The sequence below is a fragment of the Sander lucioperca genome, chromosome 23 (assembly GCF_008315115.2).
Source record: "Sander lucioperca isolate FBNREF2018 chromosome 23, SLUC_FBN_1.2, whole genome shotgun sequence".
Classification (NCBI taxonomy): Eukaryota; Metazoa; Chordata; class Actinopteri; order Perciformes; family Percidae; genus Sander; species Sander lucioperca.
The window spans coordinates 14,805,137-14,831,932 of NC_050195.1; the positions used below are offsets into that span (position 1 = coordinate 14,805,137).

Consider the following 26,796-nt stretch of genomic DNA (forward strand, 5'->3'; position numbering starts at 1 on the left):
GGATTTGTGAGGACTATGGTTAACTGCTCCTCAGATCTCTGCAGGGTAAATCCAGACAACTAGCTAGACTATCTGTCCAATCTGAGTTTTCTGTTGCACCACTAAAACAATTTACAATTTCGGAGTTTAAAATGCCAACACAAGTCCAAGGCAACGAATATCCGGCCTAAATGAGTGAAATCCGGCGGATTTTCCTGCGGCAACGGAGCAATCCCGGAGTTGGAACGTCCCGGACCCCCTGTTGAAGATCTCTGCCCTAAACTACAGTTGAATGTCTCTTGAGCATAGTGGGATTTTTCTGATGGATGGAGAGTGTCCAGAGGGCAGATAGCTCCCCAGATAATATGCCCACACTTTATGATGCTGAGTTACAGTCTACCTGAAGTGGAGAACTTTGTGCTTTCTAGAGGTCAGTGTGTTTAAAATATGGCCCGAGGTTGTTTGACTGTTTATTCCTCTGGCACCAGCCAAAAACCAGCCTCCAACTTCTTTCCCCCTGGACAAACAGGGAGCCTGCAGAGAACCTGATTGAAAACGTTTGCGACACCGTCGGCTCTGCTCCGTCCCCACGACGACGCACTTCCTCAGGAAGAGAGACAGCCCCTCTGCCGGACACGGTGATGTCACATAGATAAACAATCTGTGGACCGTTGCTTTTGCTGAATGTGATGGGCTGTCATCCCTGAGAAAATCCCTGTGTGTGCACAGTCCTTACAGATGCAGGCCAGAGACTAGCCAAGCACACACCCACTCGGGTCACTTGTTATAGATCCAAGGAGACTGGGAACAATGTGGTGGAGAGGTGCGGCTCTTTTTTAGGAAGCAGGCTAATCGTGGTTTTTCCAGGCTCTGGCGTATGAGATTTCTTTTGTTGTGGTGTTTTTTTTTATGCTGGAGCTTGTTCAATCTAGATTTGTTTTGGTCCGTAGTTCTTCACTTTTAGGAGGGATGTGCTATTTTAACTAGGGCTGCCACCTCTTAGTCGATTAGTCGACTAATCGGTCGTTTTGGTCTTAGTCGACTAAGATTTCTTTAGTTGATGAGTAATTTTTTATGCTTATTCATGCTTAATTACTCATTTCCAAGAAACTTATGAGCACATTTCTGGTAAGAAGATTTAAGTGGTGCTTTTGCAGGATTAATTGTGGAGAAAGTCAGTTTTACAGATGGTTCATTAACTACATTTATATTGTGCTTTTCTAGTCTTAACCACCTCTCAAAGAGCACAGCTCTGTCGATTACATCAACTAATCGATTAATCGACAAAATCATATAAGTGTTAGTCGACTAAGAATTTCTTTAGTCGAGGACAGCCCTAATTTTTACACATCTCAGTGTCTTCTTCAGGACGACTTCTATCACTGTTACTTAATTTGTTTTGACCACAATGAAAAATATATTCTCTTATACAGTATATTTCCATAGACCCATATCGATAACGTTTATTTACATACTTTGTAACCCATGCCTGTGTTCTGGACTATTTACGAACGCCCTGAAACTGCACTTCTGTCCTCCCTGAGGCCTGATCTGGGTCTCTGTCCTGCATTGTCTGCAGTGGTGGAATGTAACTAAGTACATTTACTCAAGCACTGTACTTACGTACAAATGTTCAGGTACTTTACTTGAGTCTTTTCTTTTCATACCACTTTCTACTTCTACTCCGCTACATTTCAGAGAGAAATATTGTACTTTTTACTCCACTACATTCATCTGTTACAGCTCTAGTTACTAGTTACTTTACACATTAAGATTCCTGCACACAAAACACATGTAGTTTATCTGATGTTTGATTCTAAAGTAAACTAGCCAACAATATAACGGCTACAAGTCCAGCTGAGATGATTAGACCATTAAACACACAACTGGTTGGATCCTTTACACTTTCTACAACGGGAGGAGAGTTCTGCACGAGCACTTTTACTTTTAATACTTTAAGTACATTTTCCTGATTTTACTTGCATACTTTTACTCAAGTAACATTTTCAATGCAAGACTTTTACTTGTAACAGAGTATGTTTACAGTGTGGTACTAGTACTTATACTTAAGTAAAGGATCTGAATATTCTTCCATGGCTGATTGTCTGCCACCCATGCTGTCCCTCTGCTCCCCTTCCTCCACACCTTCCCGCTATGCACCCATCTCAGTTGGGCCATGAATAAGGAGCTGACACCAAACTGTCAGCCTGCAGGCCGTCATGCCCCTGCAGCCTGCAGCTGGTGTAGCCATCAGTATGGGCACAGGCTAGGGCTGTGCAATTAACCACAATTTTAATCGCGATTTCGGCTCCTAACGATCGGAAAATCTGAATAATCGAGAAAAACAATTATATATCACATTACGTTTTGCAAGTAAACTCTTATTTTGTCTTGTGTTCTGAATGGAAAAAAAAAAATTCAAATGGGAAAAGTATCAAGGGAAGTTTTCACAGTTCTAGGTGTTTTTTCATTGTTGACTTGTTTTTCTTTTCAGTAATTGCAACATCTTTCCAAAAGTCAATGAGTAATTGTGTTAAATAGTCGTGATTTCAATATCGACCAAAATAATTGTGATCATGTTTTCCATAATCAAGCAGCCCCCCCCCCCCACACACACACACACACACACACACACACACACTGCTTTAAAATGCTTGTATCTGAGGGCCTAGATGGCCTAGCGGTAGAGCACGTGCCAATATATAGAGTCTCAGTCCTCGATGCGGAGGTGATGTGTTCAATTCTGATCTGTGGCACTTTCCTGCTTGTCATTCCCCCTCTCTCTCCCCCCTTCCATGTCTAAGCTGTCCCAATAAATGCTGAAAAAAAAAATAATGCTTGTATCAGTTTTAATAAACTTTAGTAGTTGTTTAGTAATAAACAAGCCCTGGCCTGGCCTTGACAAAAGTTCATTGACCCCAAAGGCAGCGGTCTTCCATTTTTCACTGTGTAGTAAATGGAAATGATGTTAGAGTAGTAGTGTACAGTGGCTGATTAGAGAAAATGTGGAGGCTGGTTTGAGGGTCATCTTTAGGGAAACGCCAGCCCCCATGTGGCTCTTTTTTTATTTTTAGTTTACTTTGTAGCACGTTATCCATAAACTGTATCATTAATTTCTCTCTTTGAGTGAGCCGTGTCATTAAAATACAGCAGATTGCCCCCCCCCCCCCCCCACCCCCAATTTTGCCAAATTCAAGAGCCTGTAATGCCAGTCGTTTCCAGACAAGAAGGCATTGTTGCGAAACACAATGTTGTTGTGTTTAGGGGGATGAAAGCCGGCCATTGTTGCATACCGCTGCTTGAATCCGAGGTTTTATTTGATATAAAATGGGTAATTCCATTGCGTAACAGCATTAGCAGTATTTAAACAGAGCTTGTCATGGGAAAGGAAGGAGTGGGGGTGGGGTAGTGGTGGGTACCACTGAAAGCAGGCAGGTGACTTTACAGGAGGATATCCTCACTTTTACTGATGATAGAGATTATCCTCATGTAGTGATGACACCAAGAGCAATTGCCTCAGATTAAAGGTTTAGCTAGATTAGACAGCATATGGATATGTAGTTAAAACAGGCTCATGTGCAGCGATCATAACAAAAATGAATTATCATATTAATGAACATAGCCCTTGACCTAAGGCTCACTCAATTACTGTAAGCCTTTGCCTGGTTGGAGGGATAGGCTTTATCTACAGGAAGAAAAAGGGTGGTGATACCAATCTGACTCTGATCTCGGAGTCTGATATGGGCTTTTCCAACGCTGTAGGGAGACTTCATTTAAAATTAAACATTTTAGAGAAACATTCTTGTTCCTCACGTGAGTTTGAATAATCTTTAGTGACAAACGACCGCAAATATTACCATCTTGGGTTCCATTTTTTTTCCGGCATTTACAGTACTATCTGACTTTTTGAACACAGTCACTGGCCCGTTGCCCATTAAGTTCATCTACAGTTCATGAAATAACAGTCAATGGAAAACTGTGTCCCTCCCAGGTCCGCATTCTCATTTGGAAGCAAATGAAGAAAACCAAAACCCATTTTTTTGTTGGAACATTGTTCACACGAACCTCCCTACCAAACTCAGAACTAGCCTCTCCTTGAGGGGATTACTCAAAAATACGCAAATGGGAAGAGTTAAACTCAACAAAGTATTAACTGGGTAAGCGCCAAGAGTCAATCCTCCAAAACTAACAGGTTTAAGGTTTTAAATGAAGAAGATAATCGTATTAGAGAGCCAGACATACAAAGAGAGCGGCATTTCACGGTCTCAGATCCTGTTAATCACCTAGTAGGCTATCCTAGGGTTCAGGTACAAGGAGGGGGGGGGCGAGGGGGAGAGAGGGAGCCGGAAGAAAACAGAGTGGGGTAGTGATGCTGCCCTCTGAGTCAGGACCCCTTTCATAGATGGATTTTGTCATCTCTATGGGACTACCATGGCTAAACAAATGCTAAGAAGTAAAACAAATGCTAATCTGTTTGCAGCTGAATACATTTCGGCGAGGCTGTGTCAGGCCGTTGGATTTTCAGAACTGAAAACAAGCAATTTGGCCATACCATTAAACAATCATAGTGTGATTGGCTTTTAAACTGTCTGAACAGCATTTGATTCTGGCAAGGAGTCTCACATTGCTGTTCCTGAAAGCCATTTCTTATTAAGGCCAGGTTGTTGGCAGTCTGCTCCAGTGGAGAGTATTGAATGAGTGGGCTGCAGCAGCATCTGTCCTGTTGACAAGGCAGCAAGCATGACTCCATCAATGGCGTTACATCATGAGCAGATGCACCCTGGGTATCATCAATGCAATTCTTCATCAGTCCTTGATACTAATACTTATGGTCATTTTTCTTTCTTTCTGCAGAACGCAAAAGTCATTGATTTTACCTTTACAATCTTTGTAGATTATTGGAGTTTAGTCAGTCTTATTGCAATATCCGTTGCTCAGTTGTTTTTGCGGTTGTCCCTTAATTAAAACACTTACAGCATTAGTGCTTGTCAAGGAAAACACAGATAGGGTTGCAACTGTCTATTCCTTTTTATTATTGATTGGTTTGTAATAGGGCATGAATGTGGCGATACGATATGTATCACGATACATGGGTCACGATTCAATATATTGCAATATATTTCGATACTATGTGTAAGGCGATATATTGGGATTTTTTTTAAGTATAATTTTAGAAAAACTAATATTTAAAAAAAGATGACATGATGTTCATAAAAGTCAAAAGTCAGTACACAGAAAATCAAACTGCCAGTTTGGGATTGTGGTTCACAGATTCTTAGTGAGCTAATTTTGATATGCTAAAGTAGGTCAAAGTTTAGCCATAGCTACGTTGTTAGCTTCTAGCAAAAAGTCAGGCACTGTTAGGCACTGCTAGGGACTGTTAGGCACTGCTAGGCACTGTTCGGCACTGCTAGGCACTGTTAGACACTGCTAGACACTGCTAGGCACTGCTAGGGACTGTTAGGCACTGCTAGGCACTGCTAGGGACTGTTAGGCACTGCTAGGGACTGTTAGGGACTGCTAGGCACTGCTAGGGACTGTTAGGCACTGCTAGGGACTGTTAGGCACTGCTAGGGACTGTTAGGCACTGCTAGGGACTGTTAGGGACTGCTAGGCACTGCTAGGGACTGTTAGGCACTGCTAGGGACTGTTAGGCACTGCTAGGGACTGTTAGGACTGTTAGGCACTGCTAGGGACTGCTAGGCGAGGACACTAGTGGTGAGTCTCAGCATAGCCATCTAGCGGTGCGGGGCTTAAACACAACATAAACGCGAACCACTGTCTTACATGAATATTTTTTAACGTAAAAAAATAAAAATGTATTCTTATATATATATATAGTTTATATAGTTTGTAAAATAATTTACAAACTAGGGGTGTAAGAAGAAATCGATACTTGAGTATCGTGATATTTTATTTTGCAATACTGTATCGATTTTCGATATTGCCTTTTTGAAAATCGATACAGTATTGCAAAATAAAATATCGCAATACTCAAGTGTATCGATTTTTTCTTACACCCCTAGTTTGTAAATTTATTTTCTTCCATTCTGTCTGTGTGTCTGTCTGTTTCTCTGTTTAAAGCTTTAGTGCATAACTTTTTAATATTAATGAACATCCGTTACATTCAAGCCATCGCCAAATGAGTTGCTACAAAGCTAATTCAGACTATCAGCTCCACACAACTCTCTCTGGATTTCTCAGTATGACTATGTTCAGAAGATTGTGGCGTCCGGTGACTTTCCCGCGCAGAAACTCAAGTGAAGATAATGACCTCTTCTGAAGAGTCCATCATGTTTTTTTAATCCTCCGTGTCCTCCTTGGCTACTAGCAACTGCGTGGAGGAGGGGGAGGGGGTGGTGCGTGATCACGGAAGGCTTGTATTATGTGGACGCTCCGACAGTGTTGTCATTACTTAGAATTCCTCATGAGGGAGACACAAACTACACACTATAGCTTAAAGTATGGTGTCGTCCATAAAATGCAAGGAAATAGTGAAGGATTTCCATCCCATCATTTTGTGTCTTGTTTTATCCCTCCAGACAAAAAACCGAATATATTCAATTGACTATCATAGAGGACTAAGAAAACCATCAAATTCACATTTGAAGAGCAGGAACAATCATATCTTTGACATTTTTGTCTAAGAAAAATTACATAACCGATTGATTTTCTGTTGATCGATTCATCTGCTAATCATTGGAGCTCCACACACACACACACACACACACACACACACACACACACACACACACACACACACACACACACAAACACACACCCACGAGAAGAGGGGGCATGGAGCATGTTGAATCATTTGTTTAGTTCCTTTCGATTTTGATTAGTCTATACTTTTTATATTGATTTCAATTGTGTATGTCTAAGGATTCAGAAATGAAGGTACTGAATATACAAACCCAAATTTTTTTAAGGTCATATATTTGAAAAAATGTTCTCATCCCAGAAAATATCTTGCATGCGCACTGTAAACAGTGACATTTCACTGCAGCACCAGCAGCCTTCTGAAACTCTTGTTGCCGTTGAACATCATGCTATTTAGGGTTTCCTTTTGAGGGTGTTTGTTTACCTCCCCGTCCTCCTCAATTCTAGACATGGTTGTGTTTGGCGCCGGTGATCTCCGAGTGAGATGGAAAGAGGGTTGTTGCTAGGAGGACTGAAGAAGAGAGGAGGGAGGGACAGGCTGCTGGAATGGCGAGTGATCTTGGTTTTGCCGTGGGTTTTCGGGGGTCTTTTTTGTTTGTTTTCGTCCTATCAACTGTCCATATGGGTTGGGACCCTTGACAAAAAACTGGACACGGGTAGCGGGTGTAATGGTTTTAGCGTCACCTTCTTTTTGTCTCTCTCCTTGTCGCCTCATGTCGTCCCCCTCTTTCTCTTTTTTCTCCCAGTGATGGCCTCAGCTGCGCAGCTGTGCCGGTGATCCTGCCGCTGCACGTAGGGAAGAAGCAGAGACGCCTTGACAACCGACCTACCTTCCTCTCTCTCTCTCTCTTCCTCTCTCTAAAGGCGGAGAGAGGGAAAAAAAAGAAAACACACCAACATAAACAAATGCGACCATGTACAGCGTGGAGGACCTCCTCATCTCTCATGGATACAAGCTGTCCAAGCACACCACCTCCACCTCCTCCACCCCTATCCCAGCCCCCGTGTCATCGTCCCGCCAGGCTCCCTCGTCCTCGCTGCCGTCCTACAGCAAACACCATGAAATCCTGGAGAACAGGCCCGGCCCCAGGACAGTGAACGGGTATGAAAGAGGTCCCGGGATGCCCTATGGGAACGGTGGTGGATCCAGGCAGCCTCAAGCATATGGCAGCGCCTGTCCCAACAACAACAACGAACCCAGGGACAGAAGCTTGTCCAGGCAGGAGGGCGAGGGTCGGGGCCAAATTGACACCCACTCCTTGGGAGAGTCCCTGACCTCGGACAGCGGGTAAGACATAGTCTGTGCTGTACCTTGAGAACAGGTGATGTGCTTCTGCCTGAGCGACCTGTTTGCATGCCCTATCCTGCTTATGGTTGTCCTCAATCTTTATTGATAAATGACACGGTCATTCATTGTCATGGTGCTTTGATGGAGCAGATTAATTAAATTAAATACCCCCTCAAGCAGTTTTGCATGGGGATTTTGCTTGGCAATCTTAAATGGAACTGCCTAACACTGCTGCTCAGTCGCTCCTGCCATCTCTCTGTTGCGTCTGTATTTCCCCTTGTGTGTAACTTCCTCTCAGTTCATCTCTATTTTCTCCTCCTCTTCCCAATCAAGTCGTGGGCAGGGGAGGAGGGATAGTGTGTGCTGGAGTCTTAATCTGCCACATGGGACCTTGGAGTTGTAATCAAAACAGCTTTGGGGTAAACCTATGTGCCCCATTTGAGCATGCCCATTCTTACACACACAGGTTGCCAGGTTAGTCAGATACCCTTTCTACTCCCAATCATAACCAATATAACCGGCTTCCACTGTTTTTTTAAGTATTTTATCTGCTTATATAATGCATGCCCCATCAATAATACAGGATTCATATAGGGTGTATTTAAATATGTATATGAAGGATAGGCTATATTTAGCTTAGTCTGGAGTTATGCAATTGAAAGCCTCTTGGGTAGGGACTGCTAGAACGTATCATATTTCCAGAGATATCGCCCGGCTGCAGCCAATCTGTTTTTTCTTGAAAACAGGATTGTTTAATTTGCCTATTTGCACCAGTTCTGGGGGTTAGTGTGCTGTAACTGAGACAAAGTCAATACAGCTGTCCCAATGTCCACACAATTAGGCAGTTTTTTTCCCCTTTTTTTCTTACATTTTGTTAGTCTGACTTTCTTTTTTTCCCCTAATCCTTTTGCCACCAGCCAGTGACATAGCATCTGAAAATAGTCAAATGACCTTGAATAATGCCAGTGCTTGTGTTTTTTTCCCTTCCCTTTTCCATTTTATTCTTTGAGACGATTAATCCGCATTTTCGTGCCGCTTCTTTGCCAGTGCTAACCGAGCATTCTATTGGGAATGTGGGAATTGCTAAGACATATGTTCTGCGATTTCAGTTATTTGTTCATCCTTCTTTTTTTCCTCTCATCGAAATCCGTTTTGCCTGGCAGCTTTAGTTTAGATAAGGAACAGGCCTATCTTGGCACTGCCATTAGGCAGTGCTACTTAGACCCAATTAGACTAATGATGGTAACTCATCTTACATAAGATGCCTTCAAATTCAGCAGATTGGCATAGCGAGCCCCCCTTCCCCCAGCAAACATCTCTGGACAGTGATGATCATGGATGGAAATGTCAAGGACACTCAGTGGCCTGGGCCTCGAGGGGGTGTACACATGTGCTCGCGTCTGGTTTGCGTTGTCATTCAGTCAGTCAGTCACTCCACAAATAGCCTAAAATGATCAGACTGTATGCAGAGACCCATTGCATCTTGTTGTAGCCCATCAGGTCTGCCATCGAACATCCTCTCCGAGATATAGTGGGAGTTTTCCTTACACTGGTTGAGAGAAATGCTGCTCATTTTCTCAGATTAGTAACGCAAGAACAGAGCAATACAAAGATTGTCAATGAAACGTCCTCTAAATTGTTGATCTGTCTTGGAGGACATCGGGGACTAACAGCCACAGTGTATCATTGTGTAATGTGTTCATGATGCCCCATAGAAAATCCCAGTTACTAGAGACTGCACCTCTACTCATGGTCATCTGTCTCCATCTAGTGGGAGAAGCTTTCTTTTTTCTTGAATTGTCCACATTGTAGACTGTTAGTGGTTATTTTCCTCTTATCATTTGGACATTATCTATTTGTTGGCATTTGATGATCCTAAACTATTGTATTTCAGGGTTTTGATTATTTTAATGCTTTAATGTTTCAAAGTGCTCATAACTTTGCTCACACATTTTCAGTGTGAGTAGCTTACCACGTTGCATCTCTAAATCAGATACAAACCAAAGGATCTTAAAGATTGGGTGGTGCTTAAAACAAAGTAGTTTGCATGACACATAGTCTGCCAATGTCTGAAGGCAAAAGTGTTTATAGCTGTTCCAAACGGCCATACTCCAAGGCTGCCTGCCATCCTCGATCAAAAATATGGATAAAAGTAGACACTTTGGCTCAGTCTTTTATGGAAGGAAATTATAATGTTGCAGACAAAAAGGAACAGAAGTAATCGTGTAAAGAATGGCAAAAAAAACCCTACTTGCCTCTGCACACCTGACCAATCGCTGTATTAACTGGGCTTGCTTGTCAGATTGTTACAAAAACACAATTCTAATGTGGGAAACGTGTAGGGGGAGGGTATTTCAGACACTATTCGACCATCCAACAAGCACTTTGATTTAAGCATTTAAGCATATTGACACCTTTATTTGCGTGTGTTTCCTCACAGGTTCTGTGATGGCACCAGAGGTCCTCAGTCACAGTCCAAGGATGTGTCCTACTGGAGGAGACGAGGCCAGGACTTTGCTGTGCTGCTGGACTATGCTGACCTCAAAGAGCCCCATGGAGGAGGCCATGTGGGTTACGGAAGGCCAGAGGGGTCTCAACAAGCAAGAGGCCAAGAGTTGTCTGCAGAGGAGCGTCAGAGGGCAGCTCAGGAGAGGCAGCGCTGGGCAGCCCAGGCCCAGGCTCAGGTGCAGGCTCAGGCCCAGGTCCAGGCTCAGGCTCGCTCTAGAGAGAGGGAAGCTGCTCTCCATCATTGGAGGATGGCGAGTGAGAGGAAGTGCCAGAGCCTGGGGACAGATGAGTGGCGTCCAGCCGTGAGCTTTGGCCGCCAGCTGTCACAGAGTGAGGGTGAGCGTTGGGCACAGGAGCAGCAGCGGCTCCAAGCCAGGACACCAGAGGGTATGGTAGTCCATCCCAGGACCAAAGCCAAATCCCAGTCCCTGCCCAGGATGCTGCAGCCTGAGAGCCTGCAATATGTGGACATAGACTCATCCGGCCTGGAACTGTACAGGCGGGTCAATGGTCACCCACTGTCACACCACGACCTTTACAGGGCACCCCGCTGGCTGGAGAATGGCAGACCGGCTAGCGCCAACCAACTCTTAATGACACCAAAGCCCCGCTTCACCCGACCCCCCAGACCTCCTTCTTATGAGATGCACCAGCAGATCAGGGGAAGCTGTGAGATGTTGTCCGGGAGAGACTCAGTGATTCCTCAGGCCAGGGACAGAACGCCACTTCCAATATCAAGGACAGGTGACCCTCAACTGGACTATTTTGCACAGGACTCTGGACCTCCAGGATACATCCCTCCCCCATCATATAAAAGAGCTCCTATAATGGGAATGGGGCGCCGGGGATATGGTGAAATTGCTGTTGACTACAGGTAAATCTTTTTTTTTTCCTTTTTCCTAAATTAGACAGTTTTCCCTTTTACATTAATTAGCTGTGAACTTAAATTTACACTTTAAATTCAACAGAGTGTGTAAGAGCCAACCCTTGGTTTTACATTAGCATTATTATCTGGTTGGACTTCTTCCAGAGGCTGCAATGTTCTGTAGTGTAAACATGAGACTAAAATATTTTTTTTTAATTTTATATTTTAATTTAAGAAATGTATAGCTCAGAGTTGCAGAAAGTACAGATCATCCACATATAACATTTAAAGATGTTTTAATACAATTATTTGTTAGAATGTGTAAGAATGCTTTAAAGGACATTATTACTGAATTTGATACAGCCCCCTAATCCTATATGCCACACATATACATCTTGAATTCTACTCAGTTTTTAAGTGTGACAAAGCACGAGACTACTATATTTTTAATATGTAAGGCCCAAGCCAGATTGTGACAGATCTCTTTGAGTAGGTTTTACGTTATGCAATGACAACAGAGAGGCTCACGATCTCTTGTGATATTCGTTGATAAAGGTATCTCTCCAGTGCAATGAAAGTACTTCTATGTTGTATTCTGAAATTGAGTGCCAAGTAGTTCTTAACTTGCTAAACAGATACTGGTGTAGAGCAATATAATTAGGTTAATGTCACTTTAATCATTATAACTCTTTGTTTATTCCCTTTTGTCTTGTTGAAGTCATTGTTGCTTAGATAAAGTACAACTGTGTTTTGTTTTTACTCCTAGGTACAGAGGGGATGTGTACCAGCAGATACAAGTGGCTCCAGATGGATCTCACTGGTTCACCAGACATCCAGCTGGTTCCTGGCCGGATCCCCAGAGAGAAAGGAGCATGTCCAGCCAGAAGCAGCTTTACCCTGTGTATACGACCAAGGAGCGCCCTGGTGGAGGGATCCAATATATCCCCTTTGATGACCCCCGCATCCGCCATATATCCTCAGCCTTGGGTGGCAACTCCCTGACGGATGCTGACAAGATCCGGCACATCCGCAACGAGCTTCCCAGCGTCACCGTGTCGGAGCCTGTATCCAACGACAGTGCCTTTTTGCCCCCGCCATTGGGGCCTTTCATCGCTGCCAAACTGGCCGATGATGTTAACCAGACGTCTTCTAGCGACTTCGACAATGAAAATAACAGGTGGCACAGTGATTTGCACAAAGAGGCTGTCGATAACTTCCCAGCAACTGACCAAAACTGCAACAACAGATATCCCAAAAATCAACGTCCTCCTTCATCTCCCTCTTCAGCCTTCCAGGCCCCATTACCAAGATGTTCTTCCCGCCAGGGGTCCAGCTCAGATCAGGTCTTTGCAGAAACCATCACACAAGTGAAGAAAATTGTCCCAGATTCAGGGCCAGAGAATACTAAGAGAAGAGTGAGCGAGACCATCTTCTGCCTTGTGTCCGTCCCTGTTCACACACCAACTAACATTAGCAAAGACTTAGCAGCAGATCAGAACAACAATAAGACAATAGCAAGTCTGACTGTCACCAACACAAACACTTTCGCTGTAGGCCTCAAAGAGAGCCCCAACGTACGGAGCAAGTCGGTGAATGAGATGCCCATCCAACACTACTACTCTCACTTTCACACCAGCAGCATGTCCTCAATGAGGAACTACAAGAGGGCTCCTTTAAGGAAGGAGATAATAGATGCCTGGGCCCTTCAAGCCAGTGAAGACAAAGAGTTGTGCTATGCTGGGTCCTGGCCTGGAAACCAGTACCGAAACCAGGAAACACAGACTGGCTCACCTTTGACGGTGGTGAAAATTCCAGAACCTCAGAGTCCTGGCAGACAAGAGCCTGCTCAGTCTGTCTCAGACACAACCACAGACAATGGTGTGGGGACAGACAGTAGCTCCTCTTATGGTTACCCCATGGCAGGCCAGAAAAACCTTCATCCCTCCAGCAACAGCGCCTTCTCCCGTCTTAGCCTCAGCCCAACACAACCGACATCCCTTCTACCCTCTCAACAAGACCCATTCTCCCCATCAAATGCCCAGGATCAGGGAGAGCAGCCATGCTCCCCCAGGAAGAGCAACTCCAGTCCCCCGGAGAGTACAGAGCAAGTGAGCTTTGGGCAGTTTCTCTTAAAGCCAGTGAACCGACGACCCTGTGATGCCATTGGTGAACTGGAGACCATTAATAAGGAGATGGAAGACACAATCAGCAAGAGACCCAATGTGGGTCACTGCATTGACGATCTAGATGGGGTGAATAAGAGATTAGACCTGTTTAAATCAGGAGCACATTTCACTGCTGGTCCAGAACCAGGCAGGGAAGCAATCAGTCTTCCACCAATGCACATAGAAAAACCCAACAACATAAAAGTCAGATCAAAGTCCTTTGCTTCTACCGCTGATCTAGACTCTATGGACATGAAGAGTGCTTTCTCCAGACTACAGGCTAACAACATATCACTGAAAAATGAGCTATCCATACTCTCCAACCCAGGCCCCAGAGACAGTTGCCTCCTGCCCTCACTATCCCCATACAATGAGTCAAACCGGCTCTATAGACAGGACATCCCAGTGCCTCAAGAGTCCTTGCTGAGGGATGTAGGGTTAACCGTTTACACAGAGACTCCTGGTGGTCCTGGGGAGCCAATGCAGCGCTCACTCTCAGTCCCCCCTCCACTCGATCATAAGGAGCTTAATCAGTCAGTGCAGCTCTCGTGTCAGAGCAGGACAGCACTTGTTAAAAATAGTGGTAGCAGCAAGCACAATTCAAATAAAGAGCTTCAAGCTGAGAGAAAGGCTAAATCAGACAATGTTCCACCATTCAGGGGTGAGGTGAATTTAAGCATCTGTAGAACCAGGAGTGAAGGCAGCAGATCACCTCAGAAAGAGGGTTCTCCACATATCACCAGGCTGACCAGGGGGGTTTCTTCTGTGTTGAAGGATGATGATGGCAATGGGAGATACGCCATCTCTGAGCCTCTGACCTACAAGAATGAGTCAACCATTGCAGATAAGCATCTAGAAAACTTACTGATTCTGGAGAAAGCCAATTCTTTACCTGCAGAGGACCTCAGCAACCTGTATGAGGTTAAATGCGCAAAAGGTATCCCTGAAAATGAGTCCATCGAGCAGAGGGCTGCCAGAATTCTGGGTATTGCAGTTCCAGTGGAGGCCTTGGGTGTGGCTGACAAACAGTCCGAGGACAACCAGGACGATATGGATACCACTGTAGTTGATAAACTACAAAGTCCAGGGGAAGAAACACAGCAAGTGATAGGAGAGTGTGAGCAAGTCAAAGATGAGTCCCTTGTCCAGGGAGCAGAGACAGAGGAGGTCAAGGGGACAGGATCAGTAGTGGACCACGAAGAAGGAGACAGACAAAAGCACAGCAGCAACCACAGCGATAGTGAAAACAATGAGGATACTGAGATTCAGTCCCTGGTGGTATTGGATCTGCCCGAGTTCCGACCTCATAAGCTTCCCCTATCCCTCCCTGTCACCCCTGATGACGAGCTAGCACTTAGCATTTGCAGTGTGGAGAGGAGGGGGCGAGGTGGAGCATGCAAACTAATCGAATCCCTGCAAGAAAAGCTAAACTCCTCCGCTTTTTCGTCTGCTTCATCTCTGGGCAGGTCAACCCCAGACAGAATGGCCCGTCTGAAAGAGCTGGACTCAGTGTCTCGAATAAGGCGCCTCAGCCTCAAAGGTTCAGAGTCTGGAGGAGAAGTTGATTCTGAGGATAGGGATGGTGACAGAGAGGAGAGTCAAGTTCAGGAAGTTGTAGAGCAACGAGAAGAGGAACAGGATAAGAAAACAGAGGAAGAAGGAGCGAAGGGGGAGGATAACCCAGAAACACATGGCAAGTTGGGAGATTCTGAAGAAGATTGTAAACATAAAGAAGAAGCAAATGAAGGGATATGTGAGGAAGAGCAATGGCAAGAAGAGGAGGCAGATGATATGAATGTTGAGATTGCACTAAAAGCAGAAAATGAAGGGAGTAAAAAAGTAGATAGTGAATTAAAATCAGAAGAGTCAGAAGGAGAGGTGGAGCTGAAAATTGTGGAGGATGGTAAAGAAAAGCCTTTGGAGGAGGTAAGAGATGGACATAATACAGCCGAGATCAGCAGAGCTGAGGCGACACAAGACGCTGGCAGAGAAAAGTTGCCCATACCAAAGCAGCGCACCAGGCTGCAGAAGCCTCCTTTGCTTCCTAAACCTCGCAGTGTTCCCAAGAGAGAAATAATGCTGCCTCTCAGCTTCAGCACTGGGACCTGTGGTCCCTCAAATATGGAGAATGAGGAGATGCTCTCTGTCTCAGGTGGGTACGGAAGAATTAAGAGAATAATCATTTGACATGCTTTTTTTGGCCTTCAAAGTGAAGCAGCGTCATTCTATAATATGGATATTAGCTATGTACAAATGTGTTGTGAATCTATAGTTAAAGGGATAGTTCAATGTTTTGGGAAATATCATTTGCTTTCTTTCTGAGTGTGGGTTGAAATGATGTAAAGATTGAATTGATTAAAAATCAATTTAAACATGTAAAGATTTTAAAGAAAAAAAAATGAATCGTGATGCAACAGCCTAGGGTGTGATGCTACGTTAACATACAGCAGGTAACATAAGCCTAACGTAGCTAGTAACATTAGCTGGCTTAAACACTGTCAAAATGCTGACAGCTAAATGGCGTAAAGTGTGACTATATTTCACTGGAAAGGATTCCAACAGCGGGACTTACAACAGTCTGCAGCTAAAGACACAGAGGAGACTAGCTGCACTTTGAGACAGCGTGGTCACTGCCACTGTTGGATAAACAACAGTGGTGGGAGTGTTGCATTTGGGTGTTGCTCCGTAAGCTTGTGTTGTGTCAATGTTGTTGTAAAATACCCTTCTGCCATCTAGTGTTTCTTCTTTTTGTCGTTTAACAGCAAATGACTGGTGAAAAACGTTGTAGTTATAAGGTATTGTTATTACATTTTAAATAAGTCATTTAAATGTAACCATATGGCCTTAGCAATAAACCAGCATTTCTTTCATCTTTAATTTTTTTTTTGTTATTTAAGATAAAATAATATTTCAGTTGCACTTCTGATAAGTGGACACATCTGCTGTTTTGCACAGTTTATATAAATAAAGAATATATTTCAGTTATTTCATTCTGTTAAAACAAATAGTGAGAAAATCGCATTGTGAACTTAAAATCGTGATTAGTATCGAATCGTGAGTTGAGTGTACCATTACATCGCTAATTGATATCCATCTCATATACACTGTAAACCCAGATTTAGTTTTAATTAAACTTTTTAGTGGTCACTTCTTATTCTTTCATGTTTTGTTAAAAACCATCTACACTATTAAATCACATTAGTTGTTTGTAATAATCAGCTTAAGTGTGCAGTGCACAGATCATGTATAGCAGTGATAACTAGGGTTGGGTACCGTTTTGATTTTTACGATTCCGATGCTGAACCGGTACTTTTAAAACGATTCCGATTCCTAAACCGATTCTTGAAAAACTGAAAAATGACATAAAAGAAAAGCTTTTTTTATGGAGTTTTTTTAAAATGGAAAATTATTTAAATTAAACAATATATTAACGTTTTGAAGTACTTAAATATATAATAAGTAAACCTAAGTCACCTAACACATAACTACAATAATTTAACAAATAACAGTTACACTATTAACAAGTAACAACAAAATAAATGTTGTTGAGTTGGTATGCCAACCAGCTTCAAACTTTAGCAGTTCTTCTGCAGAAAAATGACCATATTTGCCTTCTCTGGCAAGATAAGACACCTCTCCTGACTTATGGCATGTCCTGCACAGGAGAAAACTCTCAGATGGTGTCCTGGACACACAGGGAGGAGTTTGAAAGGGCAGACAATTTGGGGAGGCTGTCCCGCCTCCCCTCTCCTGGAACCATCACCTTATCGTGGTGGAGAGGTTTGTGTGTCCCTATGAACCTGAGGGCTGTGTTGTCTGGAGCTTTGTGCTCCTGGTAGGGTCTCCCAAGGCAAAGTGGTCTCAGGGGAGGGGCCAGACAAAGAATGGTTCAAAAACCCTATGAAAAAACGAGGTAGAGATGGAGTGACCCTGCCCGGAGGAAGCCCGGGGCCCCCGTCTGGAGCCAGGCCCAGATGGAGGGCCCGTCAGCGAGCGCCTGGTGGCCGGGTTTGCCACGGAGCCCGGCCGGGCACAGCCCGAAAAAGCTACGTGGCACCTCTCTCTCCAACCCATGGGCCCACCACCTGTGGGAGGAACCGCTGGGGTCGGGTGCGCTGCCACATGGGTGGCAGTGAAGGTCAGGGGCCTCGACGGACCAGACCCGGGCAGCAGACGCTGGCTCTGGGGACGTGGAACGTCACCTCTCTGTGGGGGAAGGAGCCGGAACTTGTGCGGGAGGTGGAGCGCTACCAGTTGGATCTGGTGGGGCTTACCTCTACGCACAGTCTCGGTTCTGGAACCATACTCCTGGATAGCGGTTGGACTCTTTTCTTCTCTGGAGTTGCCCAGGGTGTGAGGCGCCGGGCGGGTGTGGGGATACTCACAAGCCCCCAGCTGAGCGCCGCTACGTTGGAGTTTACCGCGGTGGATGAGACGGTCGCCTCCCTACGCCTGCGGGTTATGGGGGGGAAAACTCTGACTGTTGTTTGTGCGTATGCACCAAACAAGAGCTCGGAGTATTCGGCCTTCTTGGAGACCTTGAATGGAGTCCTGTATGGGGCTCCAGTGGGGGACTCCATAGTTCTGCTGGGGGACTTCAACGCGCACGTGGGAAATGATGGAGACACATGGAGAGGCGTGATTGGGAGGAACGGCCTCCCTGATCTAAACCAGAGTGGTTGTTTGTTGTTGGACTTCTGTGCTAGTCATGGATTGTCTATAACGAACACCATGTTCGAACATAGGGATGCTCATAAGTGTACTTGGTACCAGAGCACCCTAGGCCAAAGGTCAATGATCGATTTTATAATCGTTTCATCTGATCTGAGGCCGTATGTTTTGGACACTCGGGTGAAGAGAGGGGCAGAGCTGTCAACTGATCACCATCTGGTGGTGAGTTGGGTCAGAGGGTGTGGGAAGACTCTGGACAGACCTGGTAAGCCCAAACGGGTAGTGCGGGTAAATTGGGAACGTCTGGAGGAGGCCCCTGTCCGACAGACTTTCAACTCACACCTCCGGCGTAGCTTTTCGTGCATCCCTGTGGAGGCTGGGGGCATTGAACCCGTTCAAAGTTTCCATTGCTGAAGCTGCGGCGGGGAGCTGTGGTCTTAGGGTCTTAGGTGCCTCAAGGGGCGGTAACCCACGAACACCGTGGTGGACACCGGTGGTCAGGGAAGCCATCCGACTGAAGAAGGAGTCTTTCCGGGATATGTTATCCCAGAGGACTCCGGAGGCAGTGGCAAGGTACCGAAGGGCCCGAAGGGCTGCAGCCTCTGCCGTGAAAGAGGCAAAGCAGCGGGTGTGGGAAAAGTTCGGAGAAGACATGGAGAAGGACTTTCGGTCGGCACCAAGGTGCTTCTGGAAAACCGTTCGCCACCTCAGGAGGGGGAAGCGGGGAACCATCCAAGCTGTGTACAGTAAGGATGGGACGCTGTTGACCTCAACTGAGGAGGTAATAGGGCGGTGGAAGGAGCACTTTGAGGAACTCCTAAATCCGACTAATACGCCCTCTATGGTAGAGGCAGAGCTGGAGGATGATGGGGGATTGTCGTCAATTTCCCTGGTGGAAGTTGCTGAGGTAGTTAAACAACTCCACAGTGGCAAAGCCCCAGGGATTGATGAGATCCGTCCAGAAATGCTTAAAGCTCTGGGTGTGGAGGAGTTGTCTTGGTTGACAACATTGCGTGGAAGTCGGGGACGGTGCCTAAGGAGTGGCAGACCGGGGTGGTGGTTCCCCTTTTCAAAAAGGGGGACCAGAGGGTGTGTGCCAGTTACAGGGGTATCACACTTCTCAGCCTCCCCGGTAAAGTCTACTCCAAGGTGCTGGAAAGGAGGGTTCGGTCGATAGTCGAACCTCAGGTTGAAGAGGAACAATGCGGATTCCGTCCTGGTCGTGGAACAACGGACCAGATCTTTACTCTTGCAAGGATCCTGGAGGGAGCCTGGGAGTATGCCCAACCGGTCTACATGTGCTTTGTGGATCTGGAGAAGGCGTATGACCGGGTCCCCCGGGAGATACTGTGGGAGGTGCTGCGGGAGTATGGGGTGAGGGGGTCCCTTCTCAGGGCCATCCAATCTCTGTACGACCAAAGCGAGAGCTGTGTCCGGGTTCTCGGCAGTAAGTCGGACTCGTTTCAGGTGAGAGTTGGCCTCCGCCAGGGCTGCGCTTTGTCACCAATCCTGTTTGTAGTATTTATGGACAGGATATCGAGGCGTAGTCGGGGTGGAGAGGGGTTGCAGTTTGGTGAGCTGGGGATCTCATCGCTGCTTTTTGCGGATGATGTGGTCCTGATGGCATCATCGGCCTGTGACCTTCAGCACTCACTGGATCGGTTCGCAGCCGAGTGTGAAGCGGCTGGGATGAGGATCAGCACCTCTAAATCTGAGGCCATGGTTCTCAGCAGGAAACCGATGGAGTGCCTTCTCCAGGTAGGGAATGAGTCTTTACCCCAAGTGAAGGAGTTCAAGTACCTTGGGGTATTGTTCGCGAGTGAGGGGACAATGGAGCGGGTGATTGGTCGGAGAATCGGCGCAGCGGGTGCGGTATTACACTCAATTTATCGCACCGTTGTGACGAAAAGAGAGCTGAGCCAGAAGGCAAAGCTCTCAATCTACCGGTCAGTTTTCGTTCCTACCCTCACCTATGGTCATGAAGGCTCGGTCATGACCGAAAGAATGAGATCCAGGGTACAAGCGGCCGAAATGGGTTTCCTCAGGAGGGTGGCTGGCGTCTCCCTTAGAGATAGGGTGAGAAGCTCGGTCATCCGTGAGGAGCTCGGAGTAGAGCCGCTGCTCCTTCGCGTCGAAAGGAGCCAGTTGAGGTGGTTCGGGCATCTGGTAAGGATGCCCCCTGGGCGCCTCCCTAGGGAGGTGTTCCAGGCACGTCCAGCTGGGAGGAGGCCTCGGGGAAGACCCAGGACTAGGTGGAGGGATTATATCTCCAACCTGGCCTGGGAACGCCTCGGGATCCCCCAGTCGGAGCTGGTTAATGTGGCTCGGGAAAGGGAAGTTTGGGGTCCCCTGCTGGAGCTGATACCCCCGCGACCCGTTACCGGATAAGCGGAAGAAGATGGATGTCCATCCCCCATCACCAGGCTACAGGGTCTTGTCCTGAACGATAGACTAGCAGAGCAAGTGTAATATGTTTACTAGCGATCACGTGCAGTGAATGGTTAATATGTTTTTACGTGCGTTTTGGTGAGCCCAGAGGGAAAATATGGCATTTTAAAAGTAGCCTACATTTATGATAGCTAGCTAACCGTAGACTACAGAGAAAGGGTGATATTTTTACGTCCGTTATGGAGCGTGTACAAAAAGCCGTGTATCTGCTGTGATCGTAGAGTGCATGTCGGAGAATAGCGCGGACATGCGCTTCACACTGCGAGCGAGCACGTGCGCCACTCGGCAGAAAAGGGAGAAAGAAAAAAAAGAGTTGGCTGCTGTCCGGAGCGACAAAGGGAAAATATTTCAGTCGGAACCGAAATGAGGAACTGAAATTTGCGTTCTAATCTGGTCTGAATACTACCGTTTGCGTAGGAACCGGTTCCATAGTGGAACCGGGTTTCGGTACCCAACCCTAGTGATAACTAAGGATCTTAAGTTTCTGTATGGGAGGGGCGGTGCTCATTTGAACTGCTCTGCGCTGAAGCGGTGCAAAGGCTCATGGGAACAAATATATGTTGTGAACAGTTTCTGTTCTAGTTAAAGTGTGTTTTAATAGTTTTCTGTTACTGTTTTGGGTGTGCATTTATATTATCTGGGTTTTAGTTTTGGTTGATTTAGTGTTCATGTTGAGCTCCATTTATTGTTGCACCATGACTGAGACCTGGGGGGGGACTGATGGGGTCTGGGCAGTAAGATAGGGTAAGGTTACTCAGATCCATGCAGAGCATGTTGGAAAGTACTATCTAAGCGTTGTCATCCTTTCTGTTTTACTGGAACTAATGTATTGAATATATTGTTCTTAAAACTATACTGTTATAAAGAAAAAAACATTTATGAGAATGATTTCTTTTTATAGTTTTGATAAGTAGAGCCTAGTGTTTCATATTTATTATATTTTAACAAAAGTAAATGATTTTTAGTAATGACTGTTAATGTAAACTTTAGGGCTGCTCCCTCTTAGTCGATTAGTCGACTAATCGGTCGTTTTGGTCTTAGTCATCTTAGATTTCTTTAGTCTTTTTTTATGCTTTTTTCATGCTGAATGACTTATTTCCAAGAAAAGTACGAGCACATCTCTGGTAAACACAAGAATTAAAGTGGTGCTTTTGCATGACTCTTTGCAGAGAAACTCAGATTTACAGATCTGTCGATTAAATCAACTAATCGATTAGTCGATACAATTGAATGAGTGTTAGTCGACTAAGAATTTCTTTAATCGAGCACAGCCCTAGTAAACTTGATTTACTGCTCTGTGCTAATACAACTTCACCTGTTTAAGTTTCACCTTGTGTAAAAACTTAAACAGTTTAAGGCAACGGGTCAACTAATTCGGGATAACAGTGTATGTGCATTAAGTGCTCAGCTTGAGGGGTATGTGGTTTGCCACGTTCAGCCCCGACAAAACGTAGCAATAAGGTTTTTTAAACTGAAACGGGTGCATTGAACATCCTGTTGTGCGCGCAAGCGCTCTGCCTTTTTATTACAAGTTTACAGACACGTCTCTGCTGATTGGATATCACCTGTGACACAGCCAATAAACGAAAGACACACCCACCAAACGAGAGAAAACATATCTCATAGCTGTTGCACGCTGTTTTACACCGTTCTGAGGAAACATGCCGTTCAATGCGGAAAACGTAGCAAAACCGTTTTGAGATTGAACGTGCCCTAGGTCTTTGGACTGAGCCAGACGAGCGTTTCCCCATACTTCCATAATGTTATGCTAAGCTAGTCAGCACATGTTCCAACTCCAGCTACGTACTTAATGCACAGTCACGGGACAATCTTCTTATCTCATTGTCCCAAAAAAATAGCTAATAAACCTATTTCCCAAAATGTTGGTCTATTCCTTCAAAGCAACGTTTTTTTAAGGGAAGGACCCCTAACTGAAAGAGAGACGGATCTATATCTATATATACATATATTGTATAAAATTAAGTGGCATAATAAACTGGGCCTACAATTACATGTAAGGCGGCCTAAAGCCTTTAAACATACCTTTTTTGTATAGAATACTAAGCTAATAATAGCCTTATAATTGTTGGCATGACTTGATAAATCATGTTTAATTTTAAACATACATATTTGTGGCAGAGTGAATCCTTTTTAACTGTATCTGCGGATGGCTACATTACCTATAGGCCAGCAAGCAGTGGGGATTTATACGTTGGATTGATGTTAAGACTTTTTAATTATTTTTTTTAAACTTTCAAATATTAACAATAATTTGGTGGCCGCCCTGCATTGACTCCGTACCCCCTGTTGAAGATCCCTGTTATAAAGGTTTCCTGAGGAGTTTCTTGTAAACAAAGTTATTGTTTACATTCAGTGTTACTCACCAACTAGTCTATATCCATGACGTTCCACTTCTGGGATTGCTCCGGTGCTGCTGGAAGTTCCGCCGAATTTCCCTAATTTCGGCCGGATGCCCATACCTTCCTCTTTCTTTGTGTTGGCATTTTAAACTCTGGTGGATTTGTGAGGACTATGGTTAACTGCTCCTCAGATCTCTGCAGGGTAAATCCAGACAGCTAGCTAGACTATCTGTCCAATCTGAGTTTTTTGTTGCACCACTAAAACAACCTTTGAACGTGCATGTTCCACCAAAACAAGTTCCTTCCCGAGGCTATTTTGCAGAGGCACCGTGGCTCCGTCCGGTGCTTAGCGCCGCCCGAGACGATTGTGATTGGTTTAAAGAAATGCCAATAAACCAGAGCACGTTTTTCTACCATCCCAGAATGCTATGTGGACTAGTCAGACCCTCCTCTGCAGCGCTGTGGAGGAAGGTCTGGCAAAGCGAGACTACTCACCAACAGGCATCATGTGAATCCTTGAGCTTAACGAATGATCAAAAAACTCCACAGGGTACCTTTAATTTCCACCTTTGTAAGGGCAAATAATATCGTTCTGACTTGTTCTGATTGTGTTGTCTCATCTTTTGTTTCCTCTCTTTCCCTCATCAGACTCCTACGACCCCAGTCGAGTGGAGAGAGTGTAACCTCAGTGGAAATCTGTCTGTTCTCAAGTGAACAGCTTTTTCCCCAACAACAAAGGCTTTCATCTCGCCTCACCGCTTAGTCAGCCATGACCCCTCCAATATTGTTACGCAGTCCACTGAACTGACTGTCATGGTGCTGCGAGAGCATTTTTACAGCCAAATAAAGGCCCCCGCCGATCCTAATTCTCCAGGCCTTTCAACCTCAACGTCCTCGTCCTTTCAGTCTCTCCGCCTCTCCAAATGTTCATTTGCTCCAGCAAGTGGACTTCCTCCTTTTGAAGTTGTCTTTTTTATTTTTTTTTATTTGATTTTCGGAAAAATGCATGTCATTATTCCCGTCTGCACTTGGGCTCCTTCTCGAGCTTCGGTGTTGAAAAATGAATGTAAAAGTGCTTCTGCTCAACAAACATAAGAAATGTAACATGTAAAAAAAAAAACAAACAAGAAAGCAACAGTATTGCATTACAATCAGTATTAACCTACACCAAATGTAAATAAGAAAGAGTTATAAGATTTTATTAAGAATATCAATCAATTAAAATCATTTAATTGCTGAAGAAATGTATATTTTCTTATCTATGTTAAGAAAAGACTAGATTTTTGAAAGTGTGGTCCTTGGGTGTATTACTAATAATGACCCCGTTTATTCTTATACTTGTGTGATAGAGAATGTACTCAGAAAGCCTGGATTGCAATTAGAAACACTGTGGTCTTTGAATAGTTTCACTATAAGAGCAATATCGTCGTCGTACGCGGGACATCTGTGACATGATTTGAGAGTAAGTCTCCATTTCCAGGAGCTGATCTCATTTAAACGTCTTGCTTTAAAGCTCCACCTTTTGGTACAAGTGTTAGGTTTGCACTGCTGAGATTGTTGGCTTTATGTTACCAGTGAGCACCTGGTAATCTCTTCAAATGCTCCGAGATTACACTTGGAGGGATTCCTGTTGGCACCCTCCCCGTTCTCCACCGCCGTCAGTCTCAGCATCAGCAACGTGTATCAAAGCGTCTGATTTAAGTGTTATTTTTGTTCATTCTCATACTGTTAAAGAAGAAAATGTATATTTTGTGGCATTACCTGAAGTCTATATTTAACCCTGTTTTTCATTCGTCCACATCTTAGTTCATGTGTGATTTCAGAAGTGCTTTTTTGGGCGGGAAATAACAGATGTAGCTATATTGATTGCAGTGTGCCTTGTACACACTGTTTCTGTGGAGAACTTCATTTGTGTGTAACACATCCAGTATTGTCAGTTGTTACGACTCTTAATTTCAACTGGACTTAAGTGATTCATTTTTACTTTAATGAAAACATTTGGGAGTTGTTTTTGGCAATAATAATAATACTATTTATCTGTTGAAGCTTAATATTGATGCTGTACAGAACATTGCTGTTGGAATACTCACAGTATCTGAACATGTTCAATCATTTCGTGTTGACATATCAGTGTGTTGTTTGTGTGTTGTGGGCATAACTGGCAATGGGTTTACACTCACTTCACGTATGGGGTAGCAATACAAGAAGATTAAAAAACATACCAAACCAAACTTTTTGCTATGCATTGGACACCTACATTTACTGGGCTTAGTATCAAAATTCAAAGCTGAAAAACTGCAACTTCTGGTTTGCTTGTTTGACCCTGTCACTCTTTGCTCCAGTATTTGATGTTGAACCTAGTTGGATGTGGTTGTAGACTTGCATAGAAGGGGCTAGTGGAAGCTCAGCGCGAGGTTTCGTCTCTGTCCTGTTACCAACCCAGTAGCCGTACCTCTGTGTTCCAGGTAATGTCTTATCTGGCCATTCGTAGGTCTTTTTTGTACTGCAAGTTCTTTGTAACATGATATAGACTATTGGTGCACATCTTGCTTTGATATTTTCTATTTTCATACAGAAGTATGTACAGCTTCTTTTGTATGCGCGGCATCTTTATTTTATTTTTATTTTTTTCTCCTTTTTGTTGTGCATGAAATGCGTAAGAAGTCACAGAGAGAAGGCATATTTGCATATATTTGCATTTGGTACTATATAGTTTATCCAATAAACAACTGTTATATTTCATAAAATGTATATTTTATTTTCCAAAAAAAGTATTCTACATATTTAAAACAGAACAAGGTATTTTTTAGATTATTGTGAAAAGGGAACTGTTTTGAAGGCACGTTTGTCTATATTTGAAATGATCATTGAGTGTTGATGATCAGAAATAGAGACAAGTGTGTGCTATTGTACAGTACTGCATACTGTTCATAAACAAATAAATAAAAGTCTTTGCATGAAACATGTTGCCTCTGATTTTGTTACATTCATGAATGTTATACATGATTTGATGCAAAGAGCAAGTTTCAAGTGATGCATTTATTTAATGATTTTTCTTTAAAAGGACTGTCTCTTGTCAAATTTTTTACATAATCACGGTTTCTTTGTTTGACTGCAATTCATTGCTAACATTAAGATCTTAAAGGAACACGCCGACTTATTGGGACTTTGTCTTATTCACCGTATCCCCCAGAGTTAGATAAGTCATACATACCCTTCTCATCTCCGTACGTGTCGTAACTCTGTCTGACGCCCCCCCCCCCCTTTTTTTTTCCAGCTTCTTTAGAAACTAAATGTGTCTTCTGGCAACAACTCACCTTCCACGTTCTGTGTGTGTGTGTGTGTGTGTGTGTGTCGCGTTAGGTCACAGTAGTTTACTGCGCTACTTGTTTACAGTTCTGCGGAGGCTCCAGCAGAGCTTTCGCCATATCCTAAGTACACACACACATGCTGGCTCGACGCACACACCAGCTGACAAATGTATACATCAGGCCACATATTACATAGGCTACGGTGAAAGCTCTGCCTGCGTGGAGCCTCCACAGAACTGTAAAACAAGCTCAAGTGGCCTGATGTTTATACTTGTGCGCTGGTGTGTGCATCGAGCCGACATAACGACGAGCCATGCTGAGGCGGAACTAAAATCTGCAATGGAAAACGGACGCACAGCGTGTCGAGTCGAGGCGAGGCGAGCAGGTACCACGTAATGGAAAAACGCCATTATCCTCCTGCTAGCATTAGCACCCAGGAGGCTGAAACCAGGCAAGTTTTAAATGTGCTTTTAGCCTCTAAACATGTTTGAAATGTCATTAAAAGTGCCTATCCATGTGAAGTGATTCCTTCTGAGTG

At 44.4% G+C, this 26,796-nt stretch overlaps 1 protein-coding gene across 4 annotated transcripts in view; it reads left to right on the forward strand.

Moving 5' to 3' along the window:
• jcada (junctional cadherin 5 associated a) overlaps window positions 1-25,909 on the forward strand; it is a 31,585-nt gene extending 5,676 nt beyond the window's left edge. For 2 of the 4 annotated variants that reach the window (XM_031307786.2, XM_031307787.2), the window contains exons 2-5: window positions 7,389-7,930; window positions 10,371-11,312; window positions 12,070-15,620; window positions 23,596-25,909. In XM_031307786.2, the coding sequence (XP_031163646.1) occupies window positions 7,557-7,930; window positions 10,371-11,312; window positions 12,070-15,620; window positions 23,596-23,630 (4,902 nt within the window). In that variant the 5' untranslated portion in view covers window positions 7,389-7,556 and the 3' untranslated portion in view covers window positions 23,631-25,909. The remainder of the gene's footprint in view (window positions 1-7,388; window positions 7,931-10,370; window positions 11,313-12,069; window positions 15,621-23,595) is intronic. The other 2 variants (XM_035998027.1, XM_035998028.1) reach the window with 1 other exon arrangement.
• The last annotated feature ends 887 nt before the right edge of the window (window positions 25,910-26,796 follow it).